We start from the raw sequence: 26432 nt of genomic DNA on the forward strand, positions 1-26432 counted from the left end.
GCCCCAGAGCCTCCTCTTAGCCCTGCCTGCACCCTGCCCGCACCCTACCTGCCCTCCTGCCTGCCCTCCTGCCTGCCCTCCTGCCTGCACCCTGCCTGCACCCTGCCTGCACCCTGCCTGCCCTCCTGCCTGCACCCTCCCTGTACCCTACCTGCAACCTACCTACACCCTGCCCGCACCCTGCCTGCACCCTGCCCACACCATGCCTGCCCCCCCTGCCCGCACCCTGCCCACACCCTGCCCGCCCTGCCTGCACAGCCAGGGCACAGGCAGCTCCCCTGTCCTGCACGGAACCTGCCTGTGGATTTGCACCTCTGGCTGGGAGCTTTGTGAACCCTTTTTGCCTGGGCGAGGACAAGCAGCGAGCAGGGCAATGAGTGGAGCCGGCTGCTCCTGGGACCCCAGCGGCCAAGCCGGGCTGGCCTCGGGCTGGAATCCCCCTCTTCCCTCTTCCACCGCCAGCACTCGTAGCAGCTCAGGAACTGCAATTGCAGAGCACAGGAAGAAAGCCTAGGCTCGCCCGCTCGCAAATAAACCCCACAGCACGCAGGGGACTGAGCAAGAGTCACCGACTTCCTCCCCTGCCGAGGCGACAGCTCGGAGGTGCTCACTGGCCGCCTCAGCACAGAGCCTGGTGGCTCCAGCCCCATGCCGGAGGTGGGGTGACCAGCTGGCCAGAGCTCCCACGCCAGCTCCCCTGCCAGGGCTGCCCCCAGCACCCAGAGCAGATGTCATCCGGCCAGCGCTGCTGGAGCCTCGGCTCCCTCCTGCTGCTGCTGGGTGAGTATGGGCTGAGCGGGGGTCCGGGGATGGGGTGCACCTCTACAGCACCCCGGAGGAGGGTGACATGGAGGGTGATGCCGGTGCTGCTCCTTGGCTGGGTGGTGGTGACAGCTCTCCGCTGGCCCCCAGGACCTTCTCCCCATGGTGTGTGCCACTGGGGACATGTGCCAGTCCCAGGCAGAGTTGTGGTGGCAGAGGCTGCTCCAGACACTGGTAGATGAAGAGCAGGAGAGGGCTGAGCCTTTGCCTGCCCTTTTCCTATCAGGGCACAAGGCTGGGAGCTGCTTCAGGTGTAGATGGACAGAGAGCAAACCCGGCTGTGGAACAGTGTGGTGGGACAAATAACGGTGAGGGTGCTGGACATCTGGAGCCCATCTCTCAGCCCTCTCTGGGATGGACTGGATGAGCTTTTGAGGTCCCTTCCAACCGCTGACATTCTGTGATTCTGTGATAAACTAGTGAGACTCCTGCAACTATTTCTAAAGGTTCTTCTCTACTTTAGGGCCTGGTTCTAAAGAGAAAAAAGGGCAACCTGCATTTGGCCTCCCCCAGCTCTGTGTTAAAAAAAAAAGGTCAGAAATGAGTTCATTGAGTTGCCATTTATTACAGGTATTGCTCAAACTGGGTGAAATTGAGAACCCTCGACCCACCAAACCTGGGAGAAAGATTGAGTTGACTCTGCCAACCAAGGAGCACCCCAGTTGACCTCTAAGACATGGAAATGGCATCCTTGCTGCTGGGCTGAGACATTTCAAAGGACCTGTAAGGAAGAGGAGTAGGGATGTGCTGAGCATCACTAGAGCCAGGGGCTCTGGTGTCCCATCCAGACCTGCCCCCTGCCCCAGGCAGAGGCGAGGGCTGCGGTGGCTTCTCTCCACACCCATCCTTGCATGGCCCAAAGACACAACAAGACTCTACAAGCAGCTGTGGGTGTGTTATTCATTCCTCGGTATCTCAGGATGGCTTTGGCGGGGGCAAAGAGAAGCTGGTTGAGGCCTGTGAAGTTGTGATGCCCTGGGGGCTTTCCTGCAAGGCACACAGGTTGTTTTAACACAAATGTACCCACAGCGTGGCTGAAATCCAAAGTGCTGGGATGAAACCAGCAGGAATTAAGGCCTAACAGCTTAATGCTGAGGCCATGAGGGAGAAATTTGTGGGGAGATTTGAGGATGTATTCAAGCATTTCACTGGATGGGGACCTCCACCAGAGCTACCTGCTCTGAACCCAGAGTGAAATCAAGGGCTGGGAGGGCAGCACTGGACTGCACCTTTCCTGGAGTCTGGGACTTAAACCAAGGCATGGCATAGTTTCCATATCCCACTCTTTTCACTCTAAGCAGTATGAGTTTACACAGAAAAAAGTAATAGAGGATCTACCTTGCCTTGTCCACCCAATCGGACTCATGTCCCTTCAGCCATCCCTGAGTCGTGTGATCTGTAAAAGGACAAATCTGTTCCAAGGTGTCAGGAGGAAGCACATGAGAGTCACCAAACACGCGGTACAGGGTGTTGTACGCGGGGGGTGGTGTCTGGTGTTCACTGGGGAAGGGAAGTGGTCAATGGGCAGGTCCTGGGGTTGTCACGAGAGCCGATAAATACTTTTTAAATAATTCACATGGCTGCTTGGTCACGTGGGGATAGAGGGAAACCAGCTCACTGAGTATAAGGCACTTGGAGGCGCAGGGAAATGAAGGAGCAGGGAGACTTACAGCAGAGTAAGATCGCGAGGAGCGGCAGGGCCGACACGGCTGCCGTGCTGACCGCGAGGGTGGTCACGTCCACGAACTCTGTGCATCCTTCTTCTGTGGTCGGACAAACCCAGCATCAGCACAAAGCACCATCCGAAGCAGGAGAGAAAGGAGAAAGGCAAATTGCCACCATGAAAACATGCACAAAAAGGTGGGGTGGTGAAAACTTGTTTTGCTTTTGCAAAAACTGCTCTCCTTTGAAAACCCCAATTTGTTGGATTTTTTAAAAATTTTATTTACAGCAGGTCTAACTCCAAATGGCCTAGTTGAAAGGATATTTGGATTACATATTCTGGTCAAGTTTTAGCCTCAGTGTGACAAATGTTTGGGGTGTTCCCTGGAGCATCCCCTCTCACCATGGCGATTGTGGATGTTCTTTATGAGGAAGCTGGTTGTCAGCACCACCGAAACCACTCCTCCGGGAGCAGCGTAGCCCATCGTGCGCTGTGCTGGCCAACGGAAAGATGACAAAGTAATAGTAATGTGTATTATGAGACGCGGACTGGGGGGGTCTGCTCTCACCCATGGTCTGGTGTGGAATCCACCAGCCTGAGTTAGCACAGAAGTAGAAATAATTTATTTTAAAAAGTAAAGGAAGAGTTGTCAGGCAAAATAAAACTGCCATGGACCAGTTCTACCTCACTCCCTGCAATCCTTGGTCACACAGCTCACCTGTTTTGGATCTGAGTTGGATGAACTTCGTAGGCTGGAAGGTCACGGTGGCAGAGACCAGGAAGGTTACCACCATCACGTACGTAAGGGCAATCTCTGGCAATATGATTGCAATTGAAGGGCCTGAAAGAAAACAGGACAAGGCAGAGTACCAGTTCTTGCACTTGCCTGTCACCTTCAGCATTTTGTAACCTTTTCCCACCCTCTCCCGACTCCCAGCCTTTTCAATCTGTCCTTGCAAACATCCCTGGATCATTTTAATTTTCTTCTGCAATTAACTCTGGGTAAGGGCTCTGAGTAAAGGGAAATAAATATATCAATTGTATGGATGGGTGTGTAATCCATACGGTGGTCCAGGCCCCCATGACTAGGCTGAGATCACCCATGGGGAAGACACATGTGTCTCTGACTGGGTCTATCTCCACACTCCTGTGTGACCCTCCTTCCCCAGGGCATTGCCTTCCTCTCTGACCCCCGTCAAACTCTGCCTCTCCCATGAGGCCTTCACCCCAAATGGTTTGCACAGCAAGGGTTGCTTTTCCATGCTGCATCCTGCACTGCTGAAAGGTCAAAAGGTTCTCCTGCCCCTCTGCTCTGCCCTGGGGAGACCACACCTGGAATATTGTGTCCAGTTGTGGCCCCTCAGTTCCAGCAGGACAGGGAACTGCTGGAGAGAGTCCAGCGCAGCCACCAAGATGCTGAAGGGAGTGGAGCATCTCCCGTGTGAGGAAAGGCTGAGGGAGCTGGGGCTCTGGAGCTGGACAAGAGGAGACTGAGGGGGGACTCATTCCTGGGGATCAATATGGAAAGGGGGAGTGTCAGGAGGATGGAGCCAGGCTCTTCTGGTGACAACCAGTGACAGGACAAGGGGCAATGGGTGCAAACTGGAACACAGGAGGTTCCACTGAAAGAGCAGAAGAAACTTCTTCCTGGTGAGGGTGGCAGAGCCTGGCCCAGGCTGCCCAGGGGGGTTGTGGAGTCTCCTTCTGTGCAGACATTCCAACCCGCCTGGACACCTTCCTGTGTAACCTCATCTGGGTGTTCCTGCTCCATGGGGGGATTGACCTGGATGAGCTTTCCAGGGCCCTTCCAACCCCTGACATTCTGGGATCCTGTGAAGGTGCACAGCACCACCCCCACCCCCAGCCACCTCCATCCATGTCTTACCTTCCTCCCGCATCCAGAGGATCCCAGCGGTGCCTGCCAGGATGGAGGCGATGCACACCAGCCCGCAGGTGTAGGCACTCAGCCACCTCCACAGCTCGCCCCCTAGACACCCAGAGCAGCGGGGTGACTGCTGTGACCCCTCATGATGTCCCACACCAGCCCCCACCCCTTCCACAGAGTGGGATGCAGCCCTTCCCCACCCGGGATGCTTTGGGGTATCCGTTACCAGGGCCTGGTGGGTTTCACCCACTCTTTAGCGTGTGTATCTGGAAAGGGCTCTGTGCCCCGCCCCCGCCCCCCCCCCCCCAGTACAGTGTATTAATAAACATACTCTCTTAAAAATAGAGCCTCGTAATGAAAAAAAATGCTCCTGAGAAATTTTTTTCATTTAAAGTGTCAGTCAATCACCTCAACTTTCTAGAACAAAAATGTCTGGGAAGTAGCAGATCTAGCCTAGCTTGAAAACAGAGTAAAATCAGTTTTTGCCATAAAAAAAAAAAATTGCTAAGGAGAGAATGTGATATGTTTATACAGCTGGAAAGCGAATAGGCTGATTATCAGCTCTTCCCACAGCAATGCTCCTCACTCTTCTCCACCAGACAAGAGAAACAAGGGTTTGGCTGCCCCCAAGTGCAGACTCACTTATTCTCAGCTTTTCAGACTGGCAGACAGGAAATATTATTCCCCATCCTGAGACGGCAGCGAAGACCACAGCAACCACCGCAATCCTCAGTACATCCTGCAAGGGAGGGGAAAGACCTGGAAAAAAATAGGAAAGAGGAGCCAGGAGTCAGGCCACTGGCTGGACCAGCATGGATGGCTCTGGTGGGCCATGGTGCTCCTCCCTCACCAGGATATATTCAATTTATTTGCCAGCTGATGGCCAAATCAGTGCTTTCTGCTGCAATCTGTGGTCCATGAATGTCCAACCTGGGATGTGTGCTGTCCACAGGCTTCCTGGCCACCACCACTGTGCCCATGTCCTGCTTACCTACCTCAGCCAAAGGCCATCACTTGGGACCTTCTCCAAGAGAAAACAGCCAATCTCCTGCTGCCCATCCTGCCAAGGGCTGTGCCTTGGTGGGATCAGAAAATGGGAATTGCTGCTGTTTGCCTTAGGATGGGGAGCTCCTATCAACAGCACATGGGCCACAACCTCATGAGAGGGCAGCCAGACCTTGGGGGATGGAGGCAGAGGGACGGGATGAAACCACCCAGGGATCCCCAGGGACGGGTGGAGAGAAGGAAGTGAAACCTCAGCAGCGATCACCTGCAATGGTGACGTTCAGGGAGGTTTCTTGCCAGCTTATCCCATTGCTGGCATTGCAGGAGTAGGAGCCGCAGTCTGACTTCTTCGCTGGCCTCAGGTACAAAACGCTGAGGCTGTTGGAGAGGCGAAAACCTCTGTCCGGGGGAAGAGGCTGCCCGTCCTTCTTCCAGGCGATGGTGTCCACCCTGCCCTCTGCCACATCGCAGAACACCTCACCGCTGGCCTGGGCCATGAGAGCACTGGTCCGGAGCTGGGGGCGGGACACGGGCTCTGGAAAAGGGACAGAAACACCAGCACTTCTCTCAGATGTGACCTGTAGCATCTATGAGGGGCAACGGGGCTGCATGTGTCACCGCAGCAGCCTTGAGTCTGCAACAGTGCGATTGCAGGTGCTTCTCCCTCGGAAAGTCCTGTGCTGCATAGGGCAGCTGTGCTTTCAGGGTTTGGGCTTTTCTTTTTCTAAGCTGAGTCATTGCTTTTATTACATTTGGGTAAATACAGGGCATTTTAAAATGTGTCAGGAAATGAGAAAAAAGAGGAAAAATATGCAGATGCCTTTCAGCTTTATGTGTGGTGGAAAGGAGAAACGTGTGGTGAAGAGCTGTGGTAGCATTATGGCAACAACATTATTACAGAAGAGAAAGGATAATGCCAAAACAAATTAAGGGAGTTACCGAGAGCAATATTGAGGAGGAACTTCTGTGTTATTCAAAGTGTGCTCTTATCTCTGTGGCAGCGGCTGGCGCCGGCAAATTGCAAACAAACTATTGGCCACTGTGGTCTGAGAGGGGTATTTTTTGTGACTTCTCTATAAAGCCCACCCTGCTGGGCTTAGCTCCATCGGCTCTGCCTGGTCTCCCATGTAAAAGTGCCAGAGATACTCTCTGTGGGTGGCAGTGGATACACAGAATCCTGACAGCCCCTCCATCCCTGCACCGGGAGTAGAAAACCAGGGCGAAAATAGCCTTTCCAGGATGGAACCCAGGCCTTCATCACAGCCAGGCACCCTAGAAGGTCTCCTTGGGCAGCACCGCCAGATCTTCTCCACTGGGATAGGTTTGGAACCTCTTCCCAAAGTCTCCGTGGTGATGTCTCCATGCATGGCAGGTTCAAACAAACCCATGACTGTCCTATTAGACTTAGCTCAAATCACTTCTCCAAATCCCTTTGTCCAGCTGATGGTCCATAGACAGTCAAATAAAGCCACTGCTCTGCTTGCATCCATCATCCCTCTCCTCCCTCCCATGCCCACCACTTACTAAGGACTTCCAGCAGGATTTTCAGGCTCTCCTTTTCTCGCATGTTGACAGTCACTTTGTAGGTGCCACTGTCGCTTTCCTGGACGTCCTCCAGCAAGAGAGATCCATTGAATGGATGGAAAATGGCTCGTCCTGTGTAGGGTGCATGAATGGCTGGGCTGTGAGAACCCCTGTAGTACTGCAGGATGGTGCGGGAGCTGGTGCCGTTGAGGTACTCCCACTGTGCGGAGTAGATGTGTGTGACGTTACCCGGCCCAGGAAGCAGCACTGAGGATCCCACAGCGGCAGCTTTTCTCTCAAGGGGTCCCACTGCTTCTGTAGCCTGTGACAAAGGCACCAGCAGCCCTGGGTGGAAGGGGAAGAGAATTCAAGTCAGGGATATGGAGAAAGTCAGCATGGCTTGGGAGAGGCTTTGGTACCTCCCGTGCCAAGGACACACGTGGTACCTGGACCACTTGCTCACTAAGCCATCGCCGTTGCCCATCCTGCTGCCAGGCAGGGAGACATCCCAGACAGAGCTGGTACCAGTACCTAAATACAGCACAGGGTGCTTGGAGATATCGGCTCTGAGCTTTATCTACTTGAGTTTTGTGTGCATTTGTGTAGCATTTCCTCCCAGTCTGTGCCCAGAAAGTACTTGCTAATCCTGACGTAATTTCCATGGCTCATTCCAGATTCTTGGTCTTGTTTGGGGCTGAAAGTATCTGCACGCTCCCAGCAGAGTGGGATGCATCTCTCTTTCTAAAACATATGGCAATTTTCGGGCTTGTCATGACTTGGGCTTTAGCCCAAGAATTTAAAGGAAGAAGCCAGCCCTAGGCTGATGAAAGAAAGGGTATTTATCTACCTAGGGAGAGTTCTAATTATTACTGGTGGCAATTCTGGTAATCCTAGAGGCTGCTCTGAATTGGGCACTGTGATTTCTGCTAACAGTCCTCCTCACCAAAGCTGTCAGCTTAATCCTTGCACAGGTGCGTCAAGTCTGAGACTTGCCGAGATGGGGACTGGCAGCAGTGATCTCAGCCCGTCCCCAGACAGCGGCCGCCGAGCAACCGCAGCCACGCTTCCTGACAAAAGAGGCACCGTGGAAACGCATTTCCAGCACCGGTGGCCCTGAACAACCTGCAGCGAGGCGGAGGGACGCTCGGGGGGCAGGACGCTCTCACCTCGGGCAGCCATCTGCTCCTGGCGCAGAGCCACCGGTGCGCAGGCTGTTTGCTCCTCTCTCCACCGTGTCTCAGCTCCTGCTCCGATAAGCAGATGTTCGTGTGCATTTACAATGCCACCTGCCGTCTTTGCAAACAATCCTGAAAATTGTCCCTTATGCTCTGACTGGTGATTTCCCTTAGCAACTTTGCAGCGCAGGTGGGAAAGAAATAGGTCTAACAATCTAAGTGAAACAAGCTCATCTGTTGATTTTCATTTCTCACTCTTATAACCTTGAGAAGCTTCTATTGGTTTTTATTTTTGTGCCTTCATGCCCCTGAAACTGTAAGAGGTACAATCGTACGACTGAAAATCCCCTTGCTCTGAGAGAACACTATTTATACAGAACATGCAATACCACTAGCAGAAGATAAGAGAAAATACTTCAGCACAGACACCTTTTTTTCAACTGCAATATCCAAAGTTCATCCAACAGACACTCAAACAGAGCTCACTAACACCACAGCATCTGAAACTCTGGCTACATTGTAATGAGATTCTTTTCTATTTTAAGATGCTTGCCCTGAAAATCTTTGCAGATTTCTGCTTCAAGGCAGCCAGTGCATATATTAGGACCACACTGAGATCGTGCACAGGAGTATAACTCCATTAAATGTTGTGTTATTACATATATCAGCCCCAGACCAAGCTCTTAAGCTGCTTCTACCTTCTCTGTCTTTGGACAGCGAAACAGAAGCACCTTTCCCTTTCAGGTTAAGCATTTTGCCCATCTAAAAAGTCTAATTTATATGGACCAGAGATCCCCATTGCAAAGCTCTGCTGAAGCCTCATGCTCTCCATGGGTTTGCAATGGGCAAGGTTTGGGACCTCACCCACCCTCGGGACAATTTACCTGCAAGGAGCACCCAGCTGGTCCCCAGTAGCTCCATGGGACGGCACATCAGCATCTGTCAGGGAAAAATGACTCAAAAATTGCCACACTTGAAAAATAGCCCCTCAAAATCTCACGCTGCAATGAGAATAATGGGTCAGGCTGTACCGTGCGAGGAGATTTTGCAGTCTGAAGGTCTGGATATCCGATGCTCGTGAGGTCAGTGCCGTGGATACTCCCAGCCTGGACTGGCTCCAGACTGAATGTTTTCCTGCTGATTGCTCCTCTCCTTCCTCGCTGCCTCCTCTCTGCCCTCCTGCCCGGGGACCCTTCCTGGGAGGTTTCCTGGTGATGGGCAGCAGCTCCCAGCTCTCACCTCCTGGCTCTCTCCCTGCGCCCCGTCTGGGAGCAGCACAGACTCCAAGTGGTCCTTTCAGCCAGGGCAGGACAGAGGGGGACCCCAAAGGGACCATACTCTATCCCCACAGGGGCACATGAGCAGAGCTGTAATGCACCCCAGGAGTGGCCCCATTGCAAGAAACGCTGAGCTTGATTGCCAGGCCAAACCAGGGAGAATAACCTGCCTGACTCTGCTTCTAGGAGGGATTTCCTATTTCAGTTCTTGCAGTGATATAAATTACAGGGGATGTCCCAGATAATTTCCATGCCCTGAGGCCAGAAGATGCATCCCCATCCCTTTCTTACAGCTCAGTCATCTTCCATCCCTCCCCTGGGAGAGGAGCCCAGCTCCCTGATCAGAGCAAAGCTTGAGCTTGTCCTCCAGCTTGTTTCTAGTGGTGGCCAGGGGCTCAAGCGGGCTCTGAAACACTTTTCCCACTGCGAGTAGCTTTTTCCTTCACCAAGGTAGATGTGGACTGGGATCATCCACATCTGACAAGCTTTCTGCAAAGGGAATTTCAGTTTATGGGAGAAACACTCCTGGGATGAGAGGATGACCTGGGGAACAAGTTTCATGCTCTAGACTAAACAACAGAGGGATAAGAGACTTGGGAACATTTGAGCTCTGCCCCAGAGCACTGGGGAAAGCTTTCCTGCCCTGCTGAGTTTGGCTGGCCCTGACTGACTCCCATGGACCACCAAAACCAGAGCGAGATGGATGCTGGGACAGGACAGCTGTGTGTAAACCATTAAGGAAAGGTGGGTGGATGCAGATGTCATCAGGTCCAGAGCACCAACAGAGTGATACCCGTCAGCTCCATCAACCCCATCCATGTGCCCTCTGCCAGCTGGTGAAAGCATCCAACCCACACCTCCCACCTGCCAAAGCAGGTCCAGCCTGATGCTGACCTTGCCATCTCTTTTACCATTTCTTGACCCTTTTTTTCTCCATCTGTCTTCTTCCAAATAAATAAGCCCATAATTACTTTTCCCCCATTGGTCCTCATCTTTCTACATCCACCCCCAAATATAGTGGTCCTGACACCATTACCTAGACAATCTCACCTTTAGCTGGTATTGCCCATTTGGTTTTACTCAGGCAACACTGCCCTTGCAGGTGTCTTCCCCAAGAGGTTCCCAGTGCTCCCCATCATTATCTGAGAAGGTCAGTTGTTTCTCATTTCCCCCACCTCGGCCACTGTGAAACCCACCCACACCTCACACATCAGAGCTCTGAGTTTTGTTGCTTTTCACACTGTAATCTGTCACATCTGCTAATTTCAGTAGTTTCCTATACACTGGCCAGGCTGCTTACCCTTAGGTTAGGACAGACATTTTTGGACAGGAAGGACAATGACCTTTGAGGTAAGTGGAGCTTACAACTAGCTCAGTGCAAAATGTATGTCAAGCAAAACTTTATGTTTGTTTGTTTATTCTTTTTTATGTGTTGAAGTGGAGGCTGCTCCCACTCAGATTCTGCCTTTCATGTTGGTTTGTGGTCAGCTGTACATTTTCATTTTTAGTTTAGCTTCTGTTTCTTCCCATGCTCAGTGCAGGTTCCCTGTTTCCATCCACCTGGTTCCCCAATGCAGGGCTGGGTACTTGCAGGGTCATGTCACAAGTCCATTGGCATTTGTCATCACAGCGAAGGGCTGCTGCATTCTGCGTACGGTTCACTTGAGCCTGGGATGTCTGAGAAGCTAAAATCAACAGAAAGCAGTGCAAATGCAACTTGTGAAAAGAAACAACCCTCTGTCCTTTTCCCAGGGAGATTCCCTCCCTGGAGAAGCTTATTTCTTGGGTAGCCCTTGGGAGCTGCAATGGATGCATCAAGGTGCAACACCAACCATTCACCTGAAGGTATCTTCAGAAAGACACTCAAGGATGAAGCTTTTGTTCTCTGGGCAGATATTTCATTTGCTTGCATAAAGGATGAGCTGCCATAGATGCATGTTGCCCACCCACTGTGCCCACTGCATCCCCATCATCCACATAAACCCCTTCATTTGGCTGCTCCAAAGAGTTATTTTTATCAATCAGCCACTCTGGACTCATTAATCCTTCCTGGAAGGAAATGTATCCTTCCATTAATTTCCTTCCAGGTTGCTGGAGGAAGCTTTAAAAACATATTCTCCACTTAATCTTAGATGAACTAAATGAAAAACTGAGGCAGGTTTCTGCTAGTGCTTAACTCCTTTTCTCAAGTATTCTAAAAGCTTTTCTGGCACTTGCATTGCACCCTTTGCCTTTTGAGGGGCTGGGGGAGACCAAACAGTAGATATTGGTTGCAAGGAAGAGTTTGCACACTCGCCGCTTCTATTGTGGTTGGAAAAAGATGAGAGGAGGTGACCATAAGCAGACATGAAACTCGTGCCACAGACCGTGTGACTGCACAGCCCCACATCCCTCACTCTTCCCACTCCTGCGCTGCCGCAGCCCCAAAGTCACGCAGGGACGATGGTCGGTCTCTGCTAGAAATCAGAAGAGTGTGAATGAAAAACTGAATTGCATTTTCTGGTTGATCTCAGCATTTCTGTTAGAAGGTAGAGGTTGGAGACCCCTCCACCCCCAGCAGGACCAAGCCCAGGATACAGCAGGCAGGTCCATGGGGCAGCTGGTGGCTGCTCAACCCCTTCTGTGGTCTCCAGGCTGGAGAAAACAAACGGCCACCCCTCTGCAGTCAAGGGCAGTGGGGAAAGACTTAGGAGTCTTGCCCACAAAACTTCTGAGCTGAACGGTAGCATGGTGGAGCAGTGGGCAAGGAGAGGGTTTTTGTGTGAGCTGTGTGCTCCTGGTTTTCATCAATATCCATGTGGGTGCTCAGCAGAGGTGTCTGCACATAGCTTTGCATATGGGAACGGTTCCTGAAACTCTCTGCATAGGATTAAAGGAGAGGGAAAAAAAAAGCAATCGGTAAAAAGGAATAAGGTTCACCTGTTCAGTCCCAGTGGAGAAGGTGTTTTCTGGAGACTCAGCCCTGGGAAACCAGGGGAACACTATCTCTTCAAGGCTGCTAACACGTGAAAAGTGGCAGCTTGGAGCCTTGCAGACAACAGTAATCTTGGCTGTACTGGGTTCATCACTTGAAATCAGCCCAAGTAACCATGATGCACATCACATAGACTCTGAGCAACTGCTGCACAAGGGACAACTGTGACACTTTTCCCCTCTAAACAAAATAGTGTGGACAAATCCCAGATAACAGTATAGCTGAGGTCAGCAGGCACCTCTGGAGATGAACTGTGCTCACACAGGGTCACCTAAAGCAGGTTGCCCAGGACCATGTCTCGGTTCAGTTGATCAGCCAGTTTCCAACCCACAAAACTGATAAATCCACTTATCTAAGCCATACTTTGTCAGCTTCTCTGTGAGGATGCTATGGGAGATGGTATAAAGCACCCTACTGAAATCAAGGTAGACAACATCCACTGCTATCCCCTTGTCCACCAAGCCAGTCGACTCACTGAAGAAGCCTATAAGGCTGGTTAAGCAGGATTTCTCATTCATAAATCTATTCTGACTCCTCCTTATCACCTTCTTGTCCTTTCTGTGCTGGGAAATGGTTCTAGGATTAGCTGCTCCATCACCTGCCCAGGGACTGAAATGCAGCTGCTGGCACTGTAGTTCCCTGGGTCCTCCTTCTTGCCCCTTTCTGCAGATAGGAGTTCTCCTCCATTCTTCGGACACGTCTCCCAGCTGCCACAACCTTTCAAACATTATCAAGAGTGGTCTCGCACTTTTGTCAGCCACCTCCCTCAGGACTCATGGATGCAGCCTCTCAGGGTCCATTGGCATGTCCAGTTTGCTTAAGTGCCACCTAACCTGATCTCTCCCATGGAGGGGGTCCTCCTTGCTGTGGACTTTCTCCAGGACCTTGGATTCCTGAAGGCCAGTCTTACTGTTAAAGACTGAAGTGAAGAAGTCATTCAGTGCCTTGACCACGATCTTTGTCACCAGGTCCCCCATGCATTCAGCAGGGGTCGCAAAGTATGATATTCAGCCACATGAGCCTGGGATGGATTGAAATGTGGAAGAATAAAATATGATACGCAGACAGGCCATGGAGATGACCAGCATCACACTTGAAATCTTAAAAACCCAAGGCTACATGCACACAGCAGGAAGAATCACACAGAATCCCAGAATGTGAGGGGTTGGAAGGGACCTGGAAAGCTCATCCAGTGCAATCCCCCCATGGAGCAGGAACACCCAGATGAGGTTACACAGGAAGGTGTCCAGGCGGGTTGGAATGTCTGCACAGAAGGAGACTGCACAACCTCCCTGGGCAGCCTGGGCCAGGCTCTGCCACCCTCACCCCCAACAAGTTGCTTCTCCTCTTTCAGTGGAACCTCCTGTGTTCCAGTTTGTACCCATTGCCCCTTGTCCTGTCACTGGTTGTCACCCAGAAGAGCCTGGCTCCATCCTCCTGACACTCCCCCTTTCCATATTGATCCCCAGGAATGAGTCCCCCCTCAGTGTCCTCTTGTCCAGCTCCAGAGCCCCAGCTCCCTCAGCCTTTCCTCACACGGGAGATGCTCCACTCCCTCCAGCATCTTGGTGGCTGCGCTGGACTCTCTCCAGCAGTTCCCTGTCCTGCTGGAACTGAGGGGCCACAACTGGACACAATATTCCAGGTGCGGTCTCACCAGGGCAGAGTAAGAAGATGAGATGCAGCCAGCAAGCACCCGAGGTCTGCAAGCACTGAGCCATTTGCAGACACAAGGAAAGCCACACTGACCTTGAAGAGCTTCAACTTGCGAACAAAGCAAGCCCTGGGGGGAAATGCACAGGCGGAGGCAGCTGTGGTGTGGGTTAGAGGCAGGGACAGGAGACACAGTGTAGGTGAAAACCAAATGTCTTCTGTGGTGGGGAGCTCAGGGTGAGCAAAGAGTTGGAAAGAAGAAGTTAGAAACAGGGAAGCATGAAGAACGTCATGGAGCAGATGTGGTCAGCCTTGTCTGCTCTCACTTTCTCCCCTCCCCATTAATTTCTGCAGCTTCTCTCAGTTTCACGTGCAGCGCGCTCTCTGTCCTGCAGCGGTGAGACCCTGGGTGCAGCCCTGCGGGCGCTCGGTCTCTGGGGCTGCAAGCAGAGCTGCGGCCTGGCTGCGAGGACTCGAGCTGCTCAGCTGCACCAGGCGGGCGCAGGGGCTGCTGCCTCCTCCCCCAGGCTGAACTTGCAGCCTGCCGAAGTGTGGAGTTCCAACAGCACAATGCCACAAATGCAGCTATCCCGTTAACATATCGGCCAGCATGGGGGGCAGGTGTAGGCAAACCTGTGCAATTAGTACCTGTGTGCAATTAGTACTAATGCAGCACCTTGTCAGCCCCCAGCAGACGCCTCTTTCCAGCGGTGTGTGGATGTATCACAACCTGGATCAGATGATGGGAAAAGCAGCTGCTGATGGCAGGGACGCATGGGTTAAAGTGAATATGCCAAAGCCTGGGGGCTCTAGACGAGGCTTGTAATAGAAGAGCCTGTTTTTCCTGGGTGACGCATTTGGCAAATGACATGCACATCACTCAACTGGCCAAAAAAATGAGTGCAAGTGGCACCTCACTTCCAGAATCAGGCACTGAAGTTCCTATTAAACCCATCACCCCAAATCCCGGACCACTGGTCCAGCCAAAAGACAGCCTTCCCCCTAGTCATATCCAAAACAGGCAGAACGCAGCAGAAATTGAATTTTAGCTTAAAACAAGAGGGAAAAAAAAAGAAAATGAGTTTCCAGAAAGAAATTGAGCTCAGTCTTCTTATGGGCATTTTAAAACAAAAGTGAAAACTGCAGTTCTGTGAAATGTCCAGGAAGCTGTTGCAATTGCCCTTTGTCTCTATGTGAGCTCACTGAGACCTCTCTGCTCCCCCCCTCTCCGCACCATCGCCCACTCACCCGGCCAGGGAGGGCAGCATAACTTAAACCCCAAAAGAGAGCACATTTCACCCCTGGGAAATGGATCGTTCACAGAAATGGCTCTAACCAGGCTGAGCAGGGTCAGTAAGCCACAAGAGTCACATCACACCTTCTGCTGTGCTGTGATCAAGCCCCACACCAGCATACTGCTCAGGGTTAAGCCTTGTCACACACGCGCTTCATGTACAGAAACACGCCAGCCCATCAGATGAATTTTGCTAGGTAGCTCCGTTTTCCAAGCCCCAAATAAAATCCATATTAAATGGAGCTGCCAAGTTGGCACAACAGTTCAGTGGCGGGCTAATCTCCCAGACTGGGCTCCTTTATCTATATGGCCCATCACATTCCTATACATTTTCACACAGAGCGGCAGCAGTTGGTCCGTGTTGAACTCATACTCAGTTCCTCTTTACTTCTCAACCTTAGCAAAAAGCAGAAGGATAAAGCAAAATCCTGATAACTCTTGCAAAACTTGCTGCTGCTTTCAGTCTGTCTCAGACACAATTAGGGAGAGACTTGTCTTTCTGCTGATCACTGAAGTATAATTTCATTCCAGGAAGCAGGTTGCTATCACCTATTTGCTTGACCCAAATCCCATTTGTACTCCCAGCAGTGCCAACAGCACACGAAGTGTGTGCGCCCTGAGGGAGCTACGAAGCTTTACTGCAGACTCACAGATCTGCAGGGGGTCAGGGCTTGCTCCTGCCTCTTGGTTTTATCTTCTGAGTAGCAGCTCAGCCTGGGGTGTTTCCATAGCACAGCCCAGGGGCTCAACTCCCCAGAGGTGTTTTCTCCAGGAGGGAGAGGCTGCTCTGCAAGATGCAGCAGCTGGTAATGGGATAGTTGTGTTTCTGGGTGATTAGCGGATGCAGGAATTCACTTCTAGGTCTTCATTTTGCTCCAGGGCTGAGATTATTTTGTGGCTTACCAGAGATGGAGGAAGATCAAGAGGTTATTCTGCTGACTCTTTCAATGGGCTGTGTGGCTGCTGGCAGGTGTCGAGGACCAGATCTGTGTCCTGAGCAACCCTCCCTTGCCCTTCCACAATCCCCAAAGATGCCATTTCCGAAGTCCTTCTGCAGTGGGGCAGAGACAGAGAGGGCTGTCAGTAAGGCAGTGACCATACATGCTTTAACCTGAAAAGTGAAAGCCATATTTTCTGTGTACTTACTTGCTGCTGCTATATTTTTTTAGTACTTTCATCTCTCCTGCTACTTAAGGCATCACATCAACCACAGTGGCAGCTCTGTCTTTACCTGGTACAAGTGTTCAGTTTTGTGACTTCATTGAACCACATTGAACCACAGTTGTTTTCTGGAGCAAAGCTCTGCCACCACGAACACCGGCAGGACTTCGCGAGAGCAGAGCGGTCAGACCATGAGGCAGGTCTGAGACCCCAGAGCCAGGAGCAGGGCTGCAGAACACTCAGCTGGAGATGCAGGTGAGAAGAAAGCGAAAGCTGCACGTACCACTGCATGTATCTCTCCAGAGGAAGGTTTTTTTCCTTTGCTAACAGCAGGCAGGAATGTTGGAGGCAGCCTCTTGTGCTGCTGGAGGTGTTGGGTGCTTTTTCCTTCCTGCCTGAAGGGAAGAATGCAGGAGGGAATGGGCAGCTCTGGTGGGAGTAGACCCCTTGTCCTTGGCGCTTTGAACATCATCTTCAGCATCATCCCTCATGAGCATCATCCCAGCGGACAGAGGAGCACCCGAAAAGGGAGAGAGGCAGTGGCAGCTTCCATGCTCTGTCCAAGCGAATCCTGCCCCGCAGCCTGGCATCACTGCACATGCTGACAGTGGCTCCAGTTAGAACATCCCTAAGGGCTTTCATCCTTTCATAGCATCCATTTATTATCAGTGACAGGGCCCCACGTTTTGATTCATACTGCCTGGCTTTCCATGAAACCCAGAGGGAAAAAAAATCAATTTATGCCCTCCTTGCATTCTAAAGATGCCTGAAAGTGCTGGTGCTGCTGGGGGAGATGTGGCCGTTTAATTTTAAACCAGAATTACACAGCTCCGTTTTCTCCCACCCATGCATAGAAATTTGAGAAAATCCATTGTACAGAAAGTGCCATCTCCTTGTGTTTCAAAGGGACATTTGAAATAACAGAGGAACTTGTACCCCTGGCACTCTGAGGTCAAGCAAAGTTCATTGTAGGAAGAGATTGCTCAACAATTACTTGGTATACTTATGAAAATAAGGACAACTTTTCAAGTCAAAGCATCTTCATATATTCTTTTAATGTGACAAGACTACTGGTAGTGAACCTGAGACACATGATTAAAATCCATTTAATGCTCTCTGTTACCCCTCAAATTAAGGTGAGTCCATGGAAGCAAGCTTCCCATGGACAAACTGTTGATTTGCCTTTGCCTTAAGCATCTTCGTCTTATGCTGGTTGTCTCTGTGCTCTCAGGAAGTCTCAAGGAGAAACTAAAACCAGCTTGTCTCTCAAATTGAAGAGAGACTGCAGCTCAAGGCAAACTAATGCATTTCTGAACTCTGTTGCTCCAAATCCTTTACAGACTGGGCTTGGCGTGCGGAGCTGCTGGAGGGGGAGCCCCGAGGGTGCAGCGTCAGTGACAAAAACAACCTCTTTGGTTTGAGGCATGACCACCTTCTGCAAAGCTCCCCCATGAGGCAGCTCCCACAGTCAAAACGGGTGATGGAAGGGCCTAGTGTCCAGTCCTGGTGGATCAGGAGAAGTTACGGATGCATACACAGGCTCTGATGTTGGTCTTGGCTGTGGCTGTTGAAACCTGTCTCCAATTCTGGCATAAATGGTTGCCACGTCCCCGCCCGTAGTGCTGTCCATGTGGGACTCCTCCACACTTGAGACCTACAGAAGTACAAAGAGCAAAAATGAGACCCTTCTCCAGAGGCTGTGGTGGGATCAGGAGGGGTCCAGGGCTACGGACTGTCTGCACACAGTGAGGAGTTGTCAGGGCAGGAGCTACATAAAGCCCAGATGGCTTTACCCATGATAATGGTGGGGGAACATCGGTCCCAGCTCCCCCAGCCCATGGATGCAAAACTGGCTCAGCCCATCAGGTACACTGGAGAGGGACATCTACTTTGCTCAGGGACCTCTTGGACAAAACAGACACAGCCTAGAGAGTAGGTGGGAGAGCGGGATGGACACTGGAAACAGGGATAGAAACCTTTGCGGAAGTTTTGTTGTGGTTTCCAGACCAGAGAGCACAGGGTAGGGAATCTACCCTTGATCTTGGCTGTTTTCACTGGAAAAAAAATAATCACAAAATCCTCTTTGCATGCAAACAACTGTAGGCTGGTAGTACCTGCAAGACATGGTCTCTGGTGAACTCTAGTTCTTCTGGGAGACCTGTTCCCTGCAGAGACACCTTCCCCAGCACTGTGTGGTGGGCAGAGAAATGACTTGGGCCAGCTCGCTCTCTTCTACGTGGGTTTATTTGCCTCTTTCTCTCCATTTATTTTTCACGGGTAAAACCCCGTGTGAGATGAGTCCCTAGATTGTCCACACTGATCCCCTAATAAATGCATTAATGCAAATTCATGAGCCCAGGAAGCAGGGAGAGATAATTATCTACACATTTCTCTGCATTGAACCATTCTGCACTTTCCTTGCTGCTGCTGGCCAAAGCTGCTCAGCCATGAAGGTAACGTTCATGTTGGTTTGGGGTCCGACTGGGGGAAAGATGGAGGAGAAGTTTGCAGCTGCTGCACAGCTGAGGAAAGCACAGGCATTTTGCAGCCTTCCCTTACAATAATGAATTAACTTCCTAATTTTATATCCAGCACCCGATTCTTGCAGCTCAGTACACCTTTCAAGCCAGCAATTAGCAGTTACCCAGATGCCTATGCCCAAGAGCTTTCAGATTTTCTCCTGTACCTGCTGTTGTTTAATGACTCTTCTCTTCTGCTTCTCAGCTGCACCTAGGAAAGAGAGAGTTTTATTATCTGGCAGACACACTGATGGTCCAAACTGGTCTCGCAGTGCTGGAGAACCAGGATTACTCTATTAGCACTTTCACCAGGGGCGTGATGTGGATTTTGCCTTTAAGACAGAGATTTCTGAGATTTCCCACTTGGAAAGAAATGAATTTGTTTCCTGACAAATGCACCCTCAGGGATGAAAGTTTTGAAGATATCCCTGATGGAAGCTGTGGAATATATGCACCCCGTTGGCTTATTTTGAAGTGGAAACACTCCAAGGTATTCTTGCCAGCTGGGGTTTTAAAGTAATTACAACGGAATAGTCACGGCCACACGTAGAGAATGCATTTCAGAGTCCATTAAATTGTACCTCTTTTACAGACTAGATATGCTGCGATCTGTTGATTCTGATCTCAGCACCAGAAAGTAGAGTTCTCCACAACAGACCTCAGGTGTGCTTCTGCTTTGTTAAGCTGCATCACCAACACGAAATGCATTCAGCAGCGCTTACGACTGGAAGAAGGTGGCACATTTGGGAGGTGCTCTTACAGAAGGAATCATTTTGATGTGAAGAGCGGAACCCAGGCAAATCCTAAGCCCTCCGCTACCTTTAACACCCAAGGATATGCCTGGGTGAGCTGAAGGATGTGACCTGGAGGGGCAACAAGGAGGAGCAGATCCACTCACCCCGGCGCCGTATGCAGTAGAAGAGCAGGAATAGCAGAAGGATGGAGATTAAAGAACAAATTCCAATTAAAGAGTAACGGATGTAGTCTTGCTCCACAGTGTCTGCTGTTTGAGAGAAAACAGGTGGCGTGTTTTCTAAACAAGCAATTGCAGTGGCTTCACCACATTTTCTAGAGCATTCCTGCTGATTGCAGCGCTACCCCCGGGATCAGAGAGCAGCAAAAGGGGCTGAAGAGCAGCACCACAAACACATGGGTCAATGGAAATACTGCGCTGCAAAAAGCTGCCACGCTGGCAGCTCAAGTGTAGAATCTCCTTTCCTGCACGTCTGCCCACGCTGTGTGCGCCCCATGGGCTGCACAGACTGTGCATGGGGGTTGCTGTGGCTCTGAAACCCATGGAGGTGCCAGACCCAGGAGCTGCAGGTGGAGCCACGCAGGGCTCAGACCCAAAACCAGTCCCTGGGTTGTGATGGGCATCTTCTCCAGCCCCCAAAGCCACATAGAAGTGCAGAGGCTGTGCAGGAGGGTTCCCTGTCCACACTGCCAGGAAGACAGCTGACAGCATCACCCCATGGTGGCTCAGAAACACCTATATCCTGGAAAGCATATGTCATCTGCACAGAGGGACAGAGCTTACCAGTCCTAGCACAGAAGGCACAGATGTTCAGGTGATACACATAATGAACCGTGCCAGATACTGCCATGGAGATTATTGCATGTACTTGGTATGTAGGGTGGCAGCAGAGCTGTGAAAGAGTCATCATTGGTATGAAGAAAGCATGCTCTGTTCTGCATCTTGAGATGGGGCAAAGATCCCTCAGAGGAGGCAGAACCCAGGGAGGGAATTGGGAATGTAAAGTTAGGACTTCAAAACCCCTGTGGTCACTGTGCAAAGTGATAAACCAGGCCAGGGAACAGCAAGAAACAAACACAGAAAGAAAGGTGAATGTGAGGGACATCATCAGGAGTACATGGCAGTTTGGACAGAGATGCTGGACTCAAGCAGGTTAAAGGAGGAACCCATCTTGCCAAAGGGATCGAAGCTGCCAGTTTGACTGACTGCCCCTGCCCCGTGAGATATGTGTTTTGCACAGGCAGAAATAATAATCATTCAGAGTATTTTCCTTGGCCCAGGAAGCCACAGATTTACCCCTGAGCACCCTATTCTCCCCAGTGAATACTGGGTTTCCTTCAGCACAGAACCTAAACCCAGTGCTTAGGGTTTTCAGTGCATGTCTCTCAGCTGTAGCCATTCATGTTGGGTAAGTGCAGGGCTGGTCAAAGAGCATTTATCGTTTAGAGACAACCAGCTGCACAGGAAGCCCTTATACTTTGATAAAGCTGGCAGTGCAGGACAGGGTGGGTTTACTGCCAGGAAGATATGAGACCTAAAGCACCATATAAGACATCCCTGGAAATCCTGTCTTCATCACAGCAGCTCATCCCTTTGGGAGGAGGGACAGATGCTCCTGCCAGCGCCCGCCCTGCCTGAGGTGTCTGCGCTGAAACACGCACACTTACCCTCACCTGGATGCTGAGGGGTGACACGCTGCTCATACAGGGTCAGGAAGATGTCCCTGGTTTGGGATGACGGCCCGAAGGTGACGCTGTACCCCCCGCTGTCATTGAGCCGCAGGTCCCGCAGCAGCAGGGACCCGTTCTCAGGGAATAGCTCAGCACGGCTGTGGTTTGTAGGCTCAGGGAAACAATTTGCAGAGCAGCTGCTGGGAGCACCCCCGGCACCCAGGGAGCAGTTCTGCACTGTGCAGGTGGCGAGTTTGACCGGGATTTTACAGAATGTCCAGGAAATTGCCACTGGGAAGGAAGGGGCACCATCAAATCTGTAGGAGACGGGCAGGAGCACAGACTGACCCACGGTGCCATTGACTGCATCCTGATGGATTTCAACGAGGACACCCAGGGTTCCCCCTGCAGAGAAGGGGAAGAGGCAGATCAGTGACACGAGAGCACGGGCTGGACCTGCTGTCTCGTCCCCTCTCCAGCACAGCCCCGTGTCCCCAGCACACTTCACCCCACCAGCCTGTTTGCTGCAGAAGCTGTTTCTCAGCAACATGCAGTTTCTGCATCCGTCCTGGGGGGATTCTATGGTGGTCCCACGCTCTGGCAGTGAAGGGCTCTGCCTCTCTGGGGCTTGCAGGGAGCTGTGTGGGCTCAGCCTGCCTGTGAGATGGGGCAGCAGCTCCAGAGAGGGCTGAGAGATGGGCTCCAGATGTCCAGCACCCTCAGCGTTATTTGTCCCACCACACTGTTCCACAGCCAGGTTTGCTCTCTGTCCATCTACACCTGAAGCAGCTCCCAGCCTTGTGCCCTGATAGGAAAAGGGCAGGCAAAGGCTCAGCCCTCTCCTGCTCTTCATCTACCAGTGTCTGGAGCAGCCTCTGCCACCACAACTCTGCCTGGGACTGGCACATGTCCCCAGTGGCACACACCATGGGGAGAAGGTCCTGGGGGCCAGCGGAGAGCTGTCACCACCACCCAGCCAAGGAGCAGCACCGGCATCACCCTCCATGTCACCCTCCTCCGGGGTGCTGTAGAGGTGCACCCCATCCCCGGACCCCCCGCTCAGCCCATACTCACCCAGCAGCAGCAGGAGGGAGCCGAGGCTCCAGCAGCGCTGGCCGGATGACATCTGCTCTGGGTGTTGGGGGCAGCCCTGGCAGGGGAGCTGGCGTGGGAGCTCTGGCCAGCTGGTCACCCCACCTCCGGCATGGGGCTGGAGCCACCAGGCTCTGTGCCGAGGCGGCCAGCGAGCACCTCCGAGCTGTCGCCTTGGCAGGGGAGGAAGTCGGTGACTCTTGCTCAGTCCCCTGCGTGCTGTGGGGTTTATTTGCGAGCGGGCGAGCCCAGGCTTTCTTCCTGTGCTCTGCAATTGCAGTTCCTGAGCTGCTACGAGTGCTGGCGGTGGAAGAGGGAAGAGGGGGATTCCAGCCCGAGGCCAGCCCGGCTTGGCCGCTGGGGTCCCAGGAGCAGCCGGCTCCACTCATTGCCCTGCTCGCTGCTTGTCCTCGCCCAGGCAAAAAGGGTTCACAAAGCTCCCAGCCAGAGGTGCAAATCCACAGGCAGGTTCCGTGCAGGACAGGGGAGCTGCCTGTGCCCTGGCTGTGCAGGCAGGGCGGGCAGGGTGCGGGACAGGGTGCAGGTAGGGTGCAGGCAGGGTGCGGGCAGCGTGCGGGACAGGGTGCAGGCAGGGTGCGGGCAGGGTGCAGGCAGGAGGGCAGGCAGGGTGTGGGCAGGGTGCAGGTAGGGTGCAGGATAGGGTGCAGGTAGGGTGCGGGCAGGGTGCGGGCAGGGCTAAGAGGAGGCTCTGGGTCTGCACAGAGGGATGTGCTTCTCCCGGAGCGGGGCCTGGGGGAGCCCAGATGTGGCGGTGGTTGTGTTGGGGAGCAGAAGCAGAAACGGGAAGCCTAGGAAGCAGAAATGTGAGTTGCAAACATGGGAACAAGGAGACACCTCTGACCCAGGGAACCACCAGCCCCCTGTGCCCCCATGTCAGCTCCTCGGGGCTGCACCTCTCCACAGCTCCTGCTCCCCGAGTTACTGATTGCCAGCGCCTCGTTAGTGAGGGTGGGGGCCAGGTGCTGGGTCTGGAGCCTCTTGCATGCAGCAACCCCCCCTCCCAGAGGCAGCTGGAGGGGAAGCGGAGCCCCGTCAGTCTGTTTGATCTTGGTGGCTGCTGTTCAGAGCTGACCACAGCTGCACGGCCACGACGTGAGACGGGGGTTGGTGTCGGGAGGGCTGCGGCGGGGATGGGGCTACGAACCTCCGCAGCCCTCTCGGCTGCAACAGCACTACAAGATGTGTTGGGGCTCCTTTTCTCGCCTGGACACACACAGTGGAAACCTCAGCGTGGTTTCTAGTGCATTGACAATGCCAAGGGGTGCCTACATGCCCCCTCTCTTACCTTCAGAGAATGATCAGCAAACACTCAGCAAAAGCAGCCTCTGGTCCCCGGCAGCCCCATACTGAGGTGCTCTGATCACCCTGGGCTTGCTGCAAGATTTTAAAATTATTTCCCCTCTTGGTTGGCTGCTGGAACAGCCCAAAGTGATGCTGCAGATGCAGCCTCTGCTTTTGTGGGGAAGAAGCTGTTGGAGGAGTTTATTTGACTGGAGAGAGGGTACTGAATGGGGAGAGGGGTGTTTGAGTGTAGGGACCAATCCTGCACTGGAGGAACAGGTATCTGGTTGACAACAAACAGGGCACTTTCCCCTCACCAGGATGGAGAGCTGATCCAGGAGAGGAGGAGAGAGAGACACAAAGTGCTGCTGGGGAGGCGTCCACATCATCACTGGCACACGGGGAACGTGCCAGGGTGGGAAGCACCTGTGTGAGACCCCAGCTCTGGCTCTGCAGGAACAGAGGGTGGGGGACCACGCGCTCTCTACCGTGTCCCCATGGGCAGGTCAGGGTGGCTGCTGCTGCCCGGGGCTCTGCAGGGACGGGTTTGGAGTGGGGCAGCCCCTGGGGCTGGGCACCAGCTGAAGCACATGCCACCTCCCTTGAAGGAAAGATGTGCCAGGCGTGTGGGGCCATCAGAAGATTATTTTATACCGGGGAAACCGTGGGCCTCTGCCTCCTCAGCGGCATTTCTCAGGCACCGCACGTTTACTTATGCAAAGTGAGCGGGAGGTGCCGCAGCGTCAAACACTCATCAGCCCCTGGGGCTGCTCCACCAGCAAGAGAAAAATCAGAGCGGGTGACACAAGGACGAGCAGCCTCAAGAAAGAGTTGCCCACATTTAACCTGCCCAGGCATCGCCCAGGAATCACTGTAAGGGTCCTGCCCGAGCTGCAGCTCTTCCTCAGGGCACCATCAAATCTGTAGGAGTCGGGCAGGAGCACGGACTGACCCACGGTGCCATTGACTGCATCCTGATAGATTTCAACGAGGACACCCAGGGTTCCCCCTGCAGAGAAGGGGAAGAGGCAGATCAGTGACACGAGAGCACGGGCTGGACCTGCTGTCTCGTCCCCTCTCCAGCACAGCCCCGTGTCCCCAGCACATGTCACCCCACCAGCCTGTTTACTGCAGCTCCACACACAGAAGCAGGTTCTCAGCATCACCCTTCACAGAATCACAGAATCCCAGAATGTCAGAACACCCAGATGAGGTTACACAGGAAGGTGTCCAGGCGGGTTGGAATGTCTGCACAGAAGGAGACTCCACAACCTCCCTGGGCAGCCTGGGCCAGGCTCTGCCACCCTCACCCCAAACAAGTTTCTTCTCATATTTAAGTGGAACCTCCTGTGTTCCAGTTTGCACCCATTGCCTCTTGTCCTCTCACTGGTTGTCACCAAGAAGAGCCTGGCTCCATCCTCCTGACACTCACCCTTTATATATCTGTAAACATGAATGAGTCACCCCTCAGTCTCCTCTTGTCCAGCTCCAGAGCCCCAGCTCCCTCAGCCTTTCCTCACATGGGAGATGGGAGGGAAAGAGGGGAGACCCTTACAAGAGCTTCCACATGTTCCTCACTTCATCATTCAAAGCTCCTCTGCTTGGATTTGTTGGCAAACTGGAGCCCCTATAGTCACAACAGTGATGGTTCTGTGGCTAAGGAGATATCTAAGAAAATTTTGAGACAAAATCCACCCTAATTAAAAGCAAGTTCTGAAGCTTTTACAGGCTCCAGAAATGCTGCCTAAGCCCTCTCCTCTGGTGCTGAGAGGGGTAGTATCTGCATGGAGTACTTACTGTAACCTTTAAATATATATATATATATATTTTTTTTTTTTAAATAATAATAAAAGATAAACAAAACCAAAACAACAACAAAAAAACTTTCAGAAATTGCTCTGACATAGTGATAGCTGGATAATACCTTATGCCCGCTGGAATAAGGCTGAGTTGGCTGCTGAAAATACATTTTTGAGTGTTTACCTGTCAAGCAAGAGCTCTTGCTCAAACCTGATGTACTTTCATCCCTCCATCACCCTCCCCTGGGCCAGCTGCACCCACCACCTTAATCCTTGTGTGTCATGACAGCGGGTGTCATCCTTTTGAGCTGAAGAGCCAAGGCACCAAATTGTGACCAGACGTCAACAAGGCTGTCTTAAGGGGTTAAAACCAGCCACTTACTTCCTACTTGAGACGTGCAAATTCTGAGGTCAGCACAGATGCTCAGCTTCTCACAATCGTGCCTTTGCTGCACCTCCAAGGCAAGCAAGATGTGATGTCTCTCCAGAGGTGCTGTACCCTCTGCTCCATCCTGATGCTGAACAGTAAGTCTGGGATGGGGCAGGCAGAGAGCAAACTGGGGGATGTAAAAGCTGGGACTGGGATAATGCTGAGCTGATTTGATAAGGGGAAGCAGCTGGTAGCGACAATGAAGTGCTCTCCTGAGCTACCATATTGAGTGGAAGCATCACAACGTGGCGCACACATTCACTGCCAAGCATCTGCCAAAGCCACCCTGCGATGGCAGCGGCCGGATGGACCCTGCGCAGCCACTCTCTGCTCCTGCTCGCTGCTGCTGTGTAATATACTGCTGGTGGTCTCTGGACAGCCTGTGGGTCAAGAGAGGTTCTCCTGCCCCTCTGCTCTGCCCTGGGGAGACCAC

The 26432-nt window shown here is 52.4% G+C and overlaps 2 protein-coding genes across 10 annotated transcripts; both read right to left on the bottom strand.

The window, feature by feature from the left end:
• Positions 1–868: 868 nt before the first annotated feature.
• LOC309444318 (uncharacterized protein) lies at positions 869–9478 on the bottom strand. Its single transcript, XM_082062030.1, has 10 exons — positions 8959–9478; positions 6900–7244; positions 5641–5910; positions 5013–5129; positions 4371–4472; positions 3204–3326; positions 2888–2980; positions 2493–2585; positions 2161–2218; positions 869–1543 (listed from the first exon to the last, which is right to left on the bottom strand). Exons 1-10 carry the CDS (start codon positions 9011–9013, stop codon positions 1492–1494), a joined length of 1308 nt encoding a protein of 435 aa, XP_081918156.1. The 5' UTR covers positions 9014–9478; the 3' UTR covers positions 869–1491.
• Positions 9479–17233: 7755 nt separating this feature from the next.
• Positions 17234–22964, bottom strand: LOC309444319 (uncharacterized protein). Of its 9 annotated transcripts, none has more exons than XM_082062036.1 (5): positions 22451–22964; positions 21374–21781; positions 19851–19952; positions 19120–19157; positions 17234–18087 (listed from the first exon to the last, which is right to left on the bottom strand). In XM_082062036.1, exons 1-5 carry the CDS (start codon positions 22500–22502, stop codon positions 17902–17904), a joined length of 786 nt encoding a protein of 261 aa, XP_081918162.1. In that variant the 5' UTR covers positions 22503–22964; the 3' UTR covers positions 17234–17901. The 9 variants fall into 9 exon arrangements, with proteins under 9 accessions (XP_081918162.1, XP_081918163.1, XP_081918160.1 ...); XM_082062037.1 differs by having other exon boundaries at positions 17235–18087; positions 19851–19955; positions 21380–21781; XM_082062034.1 differs by having other exon boundaries at positions 17236–18087; positions 19851–19955; positions 22451–22963.
• Positions 22965–26432: the final 3468 nt, after the last annotated feature.

The sequence above is a fragment of the Streptopelia decaocto genome (assembly GCF_964273445.1).
Source record: "Streptopelia decaocto genome assembly, chromosome: 10".
Taxonomy (NCBI): domain Eukaryota; kingdom Metazoa; phylum Chordata; class Aves; order Columbiformes; family Columbidae; genus Streptopelia; species Streptopelia decaocto.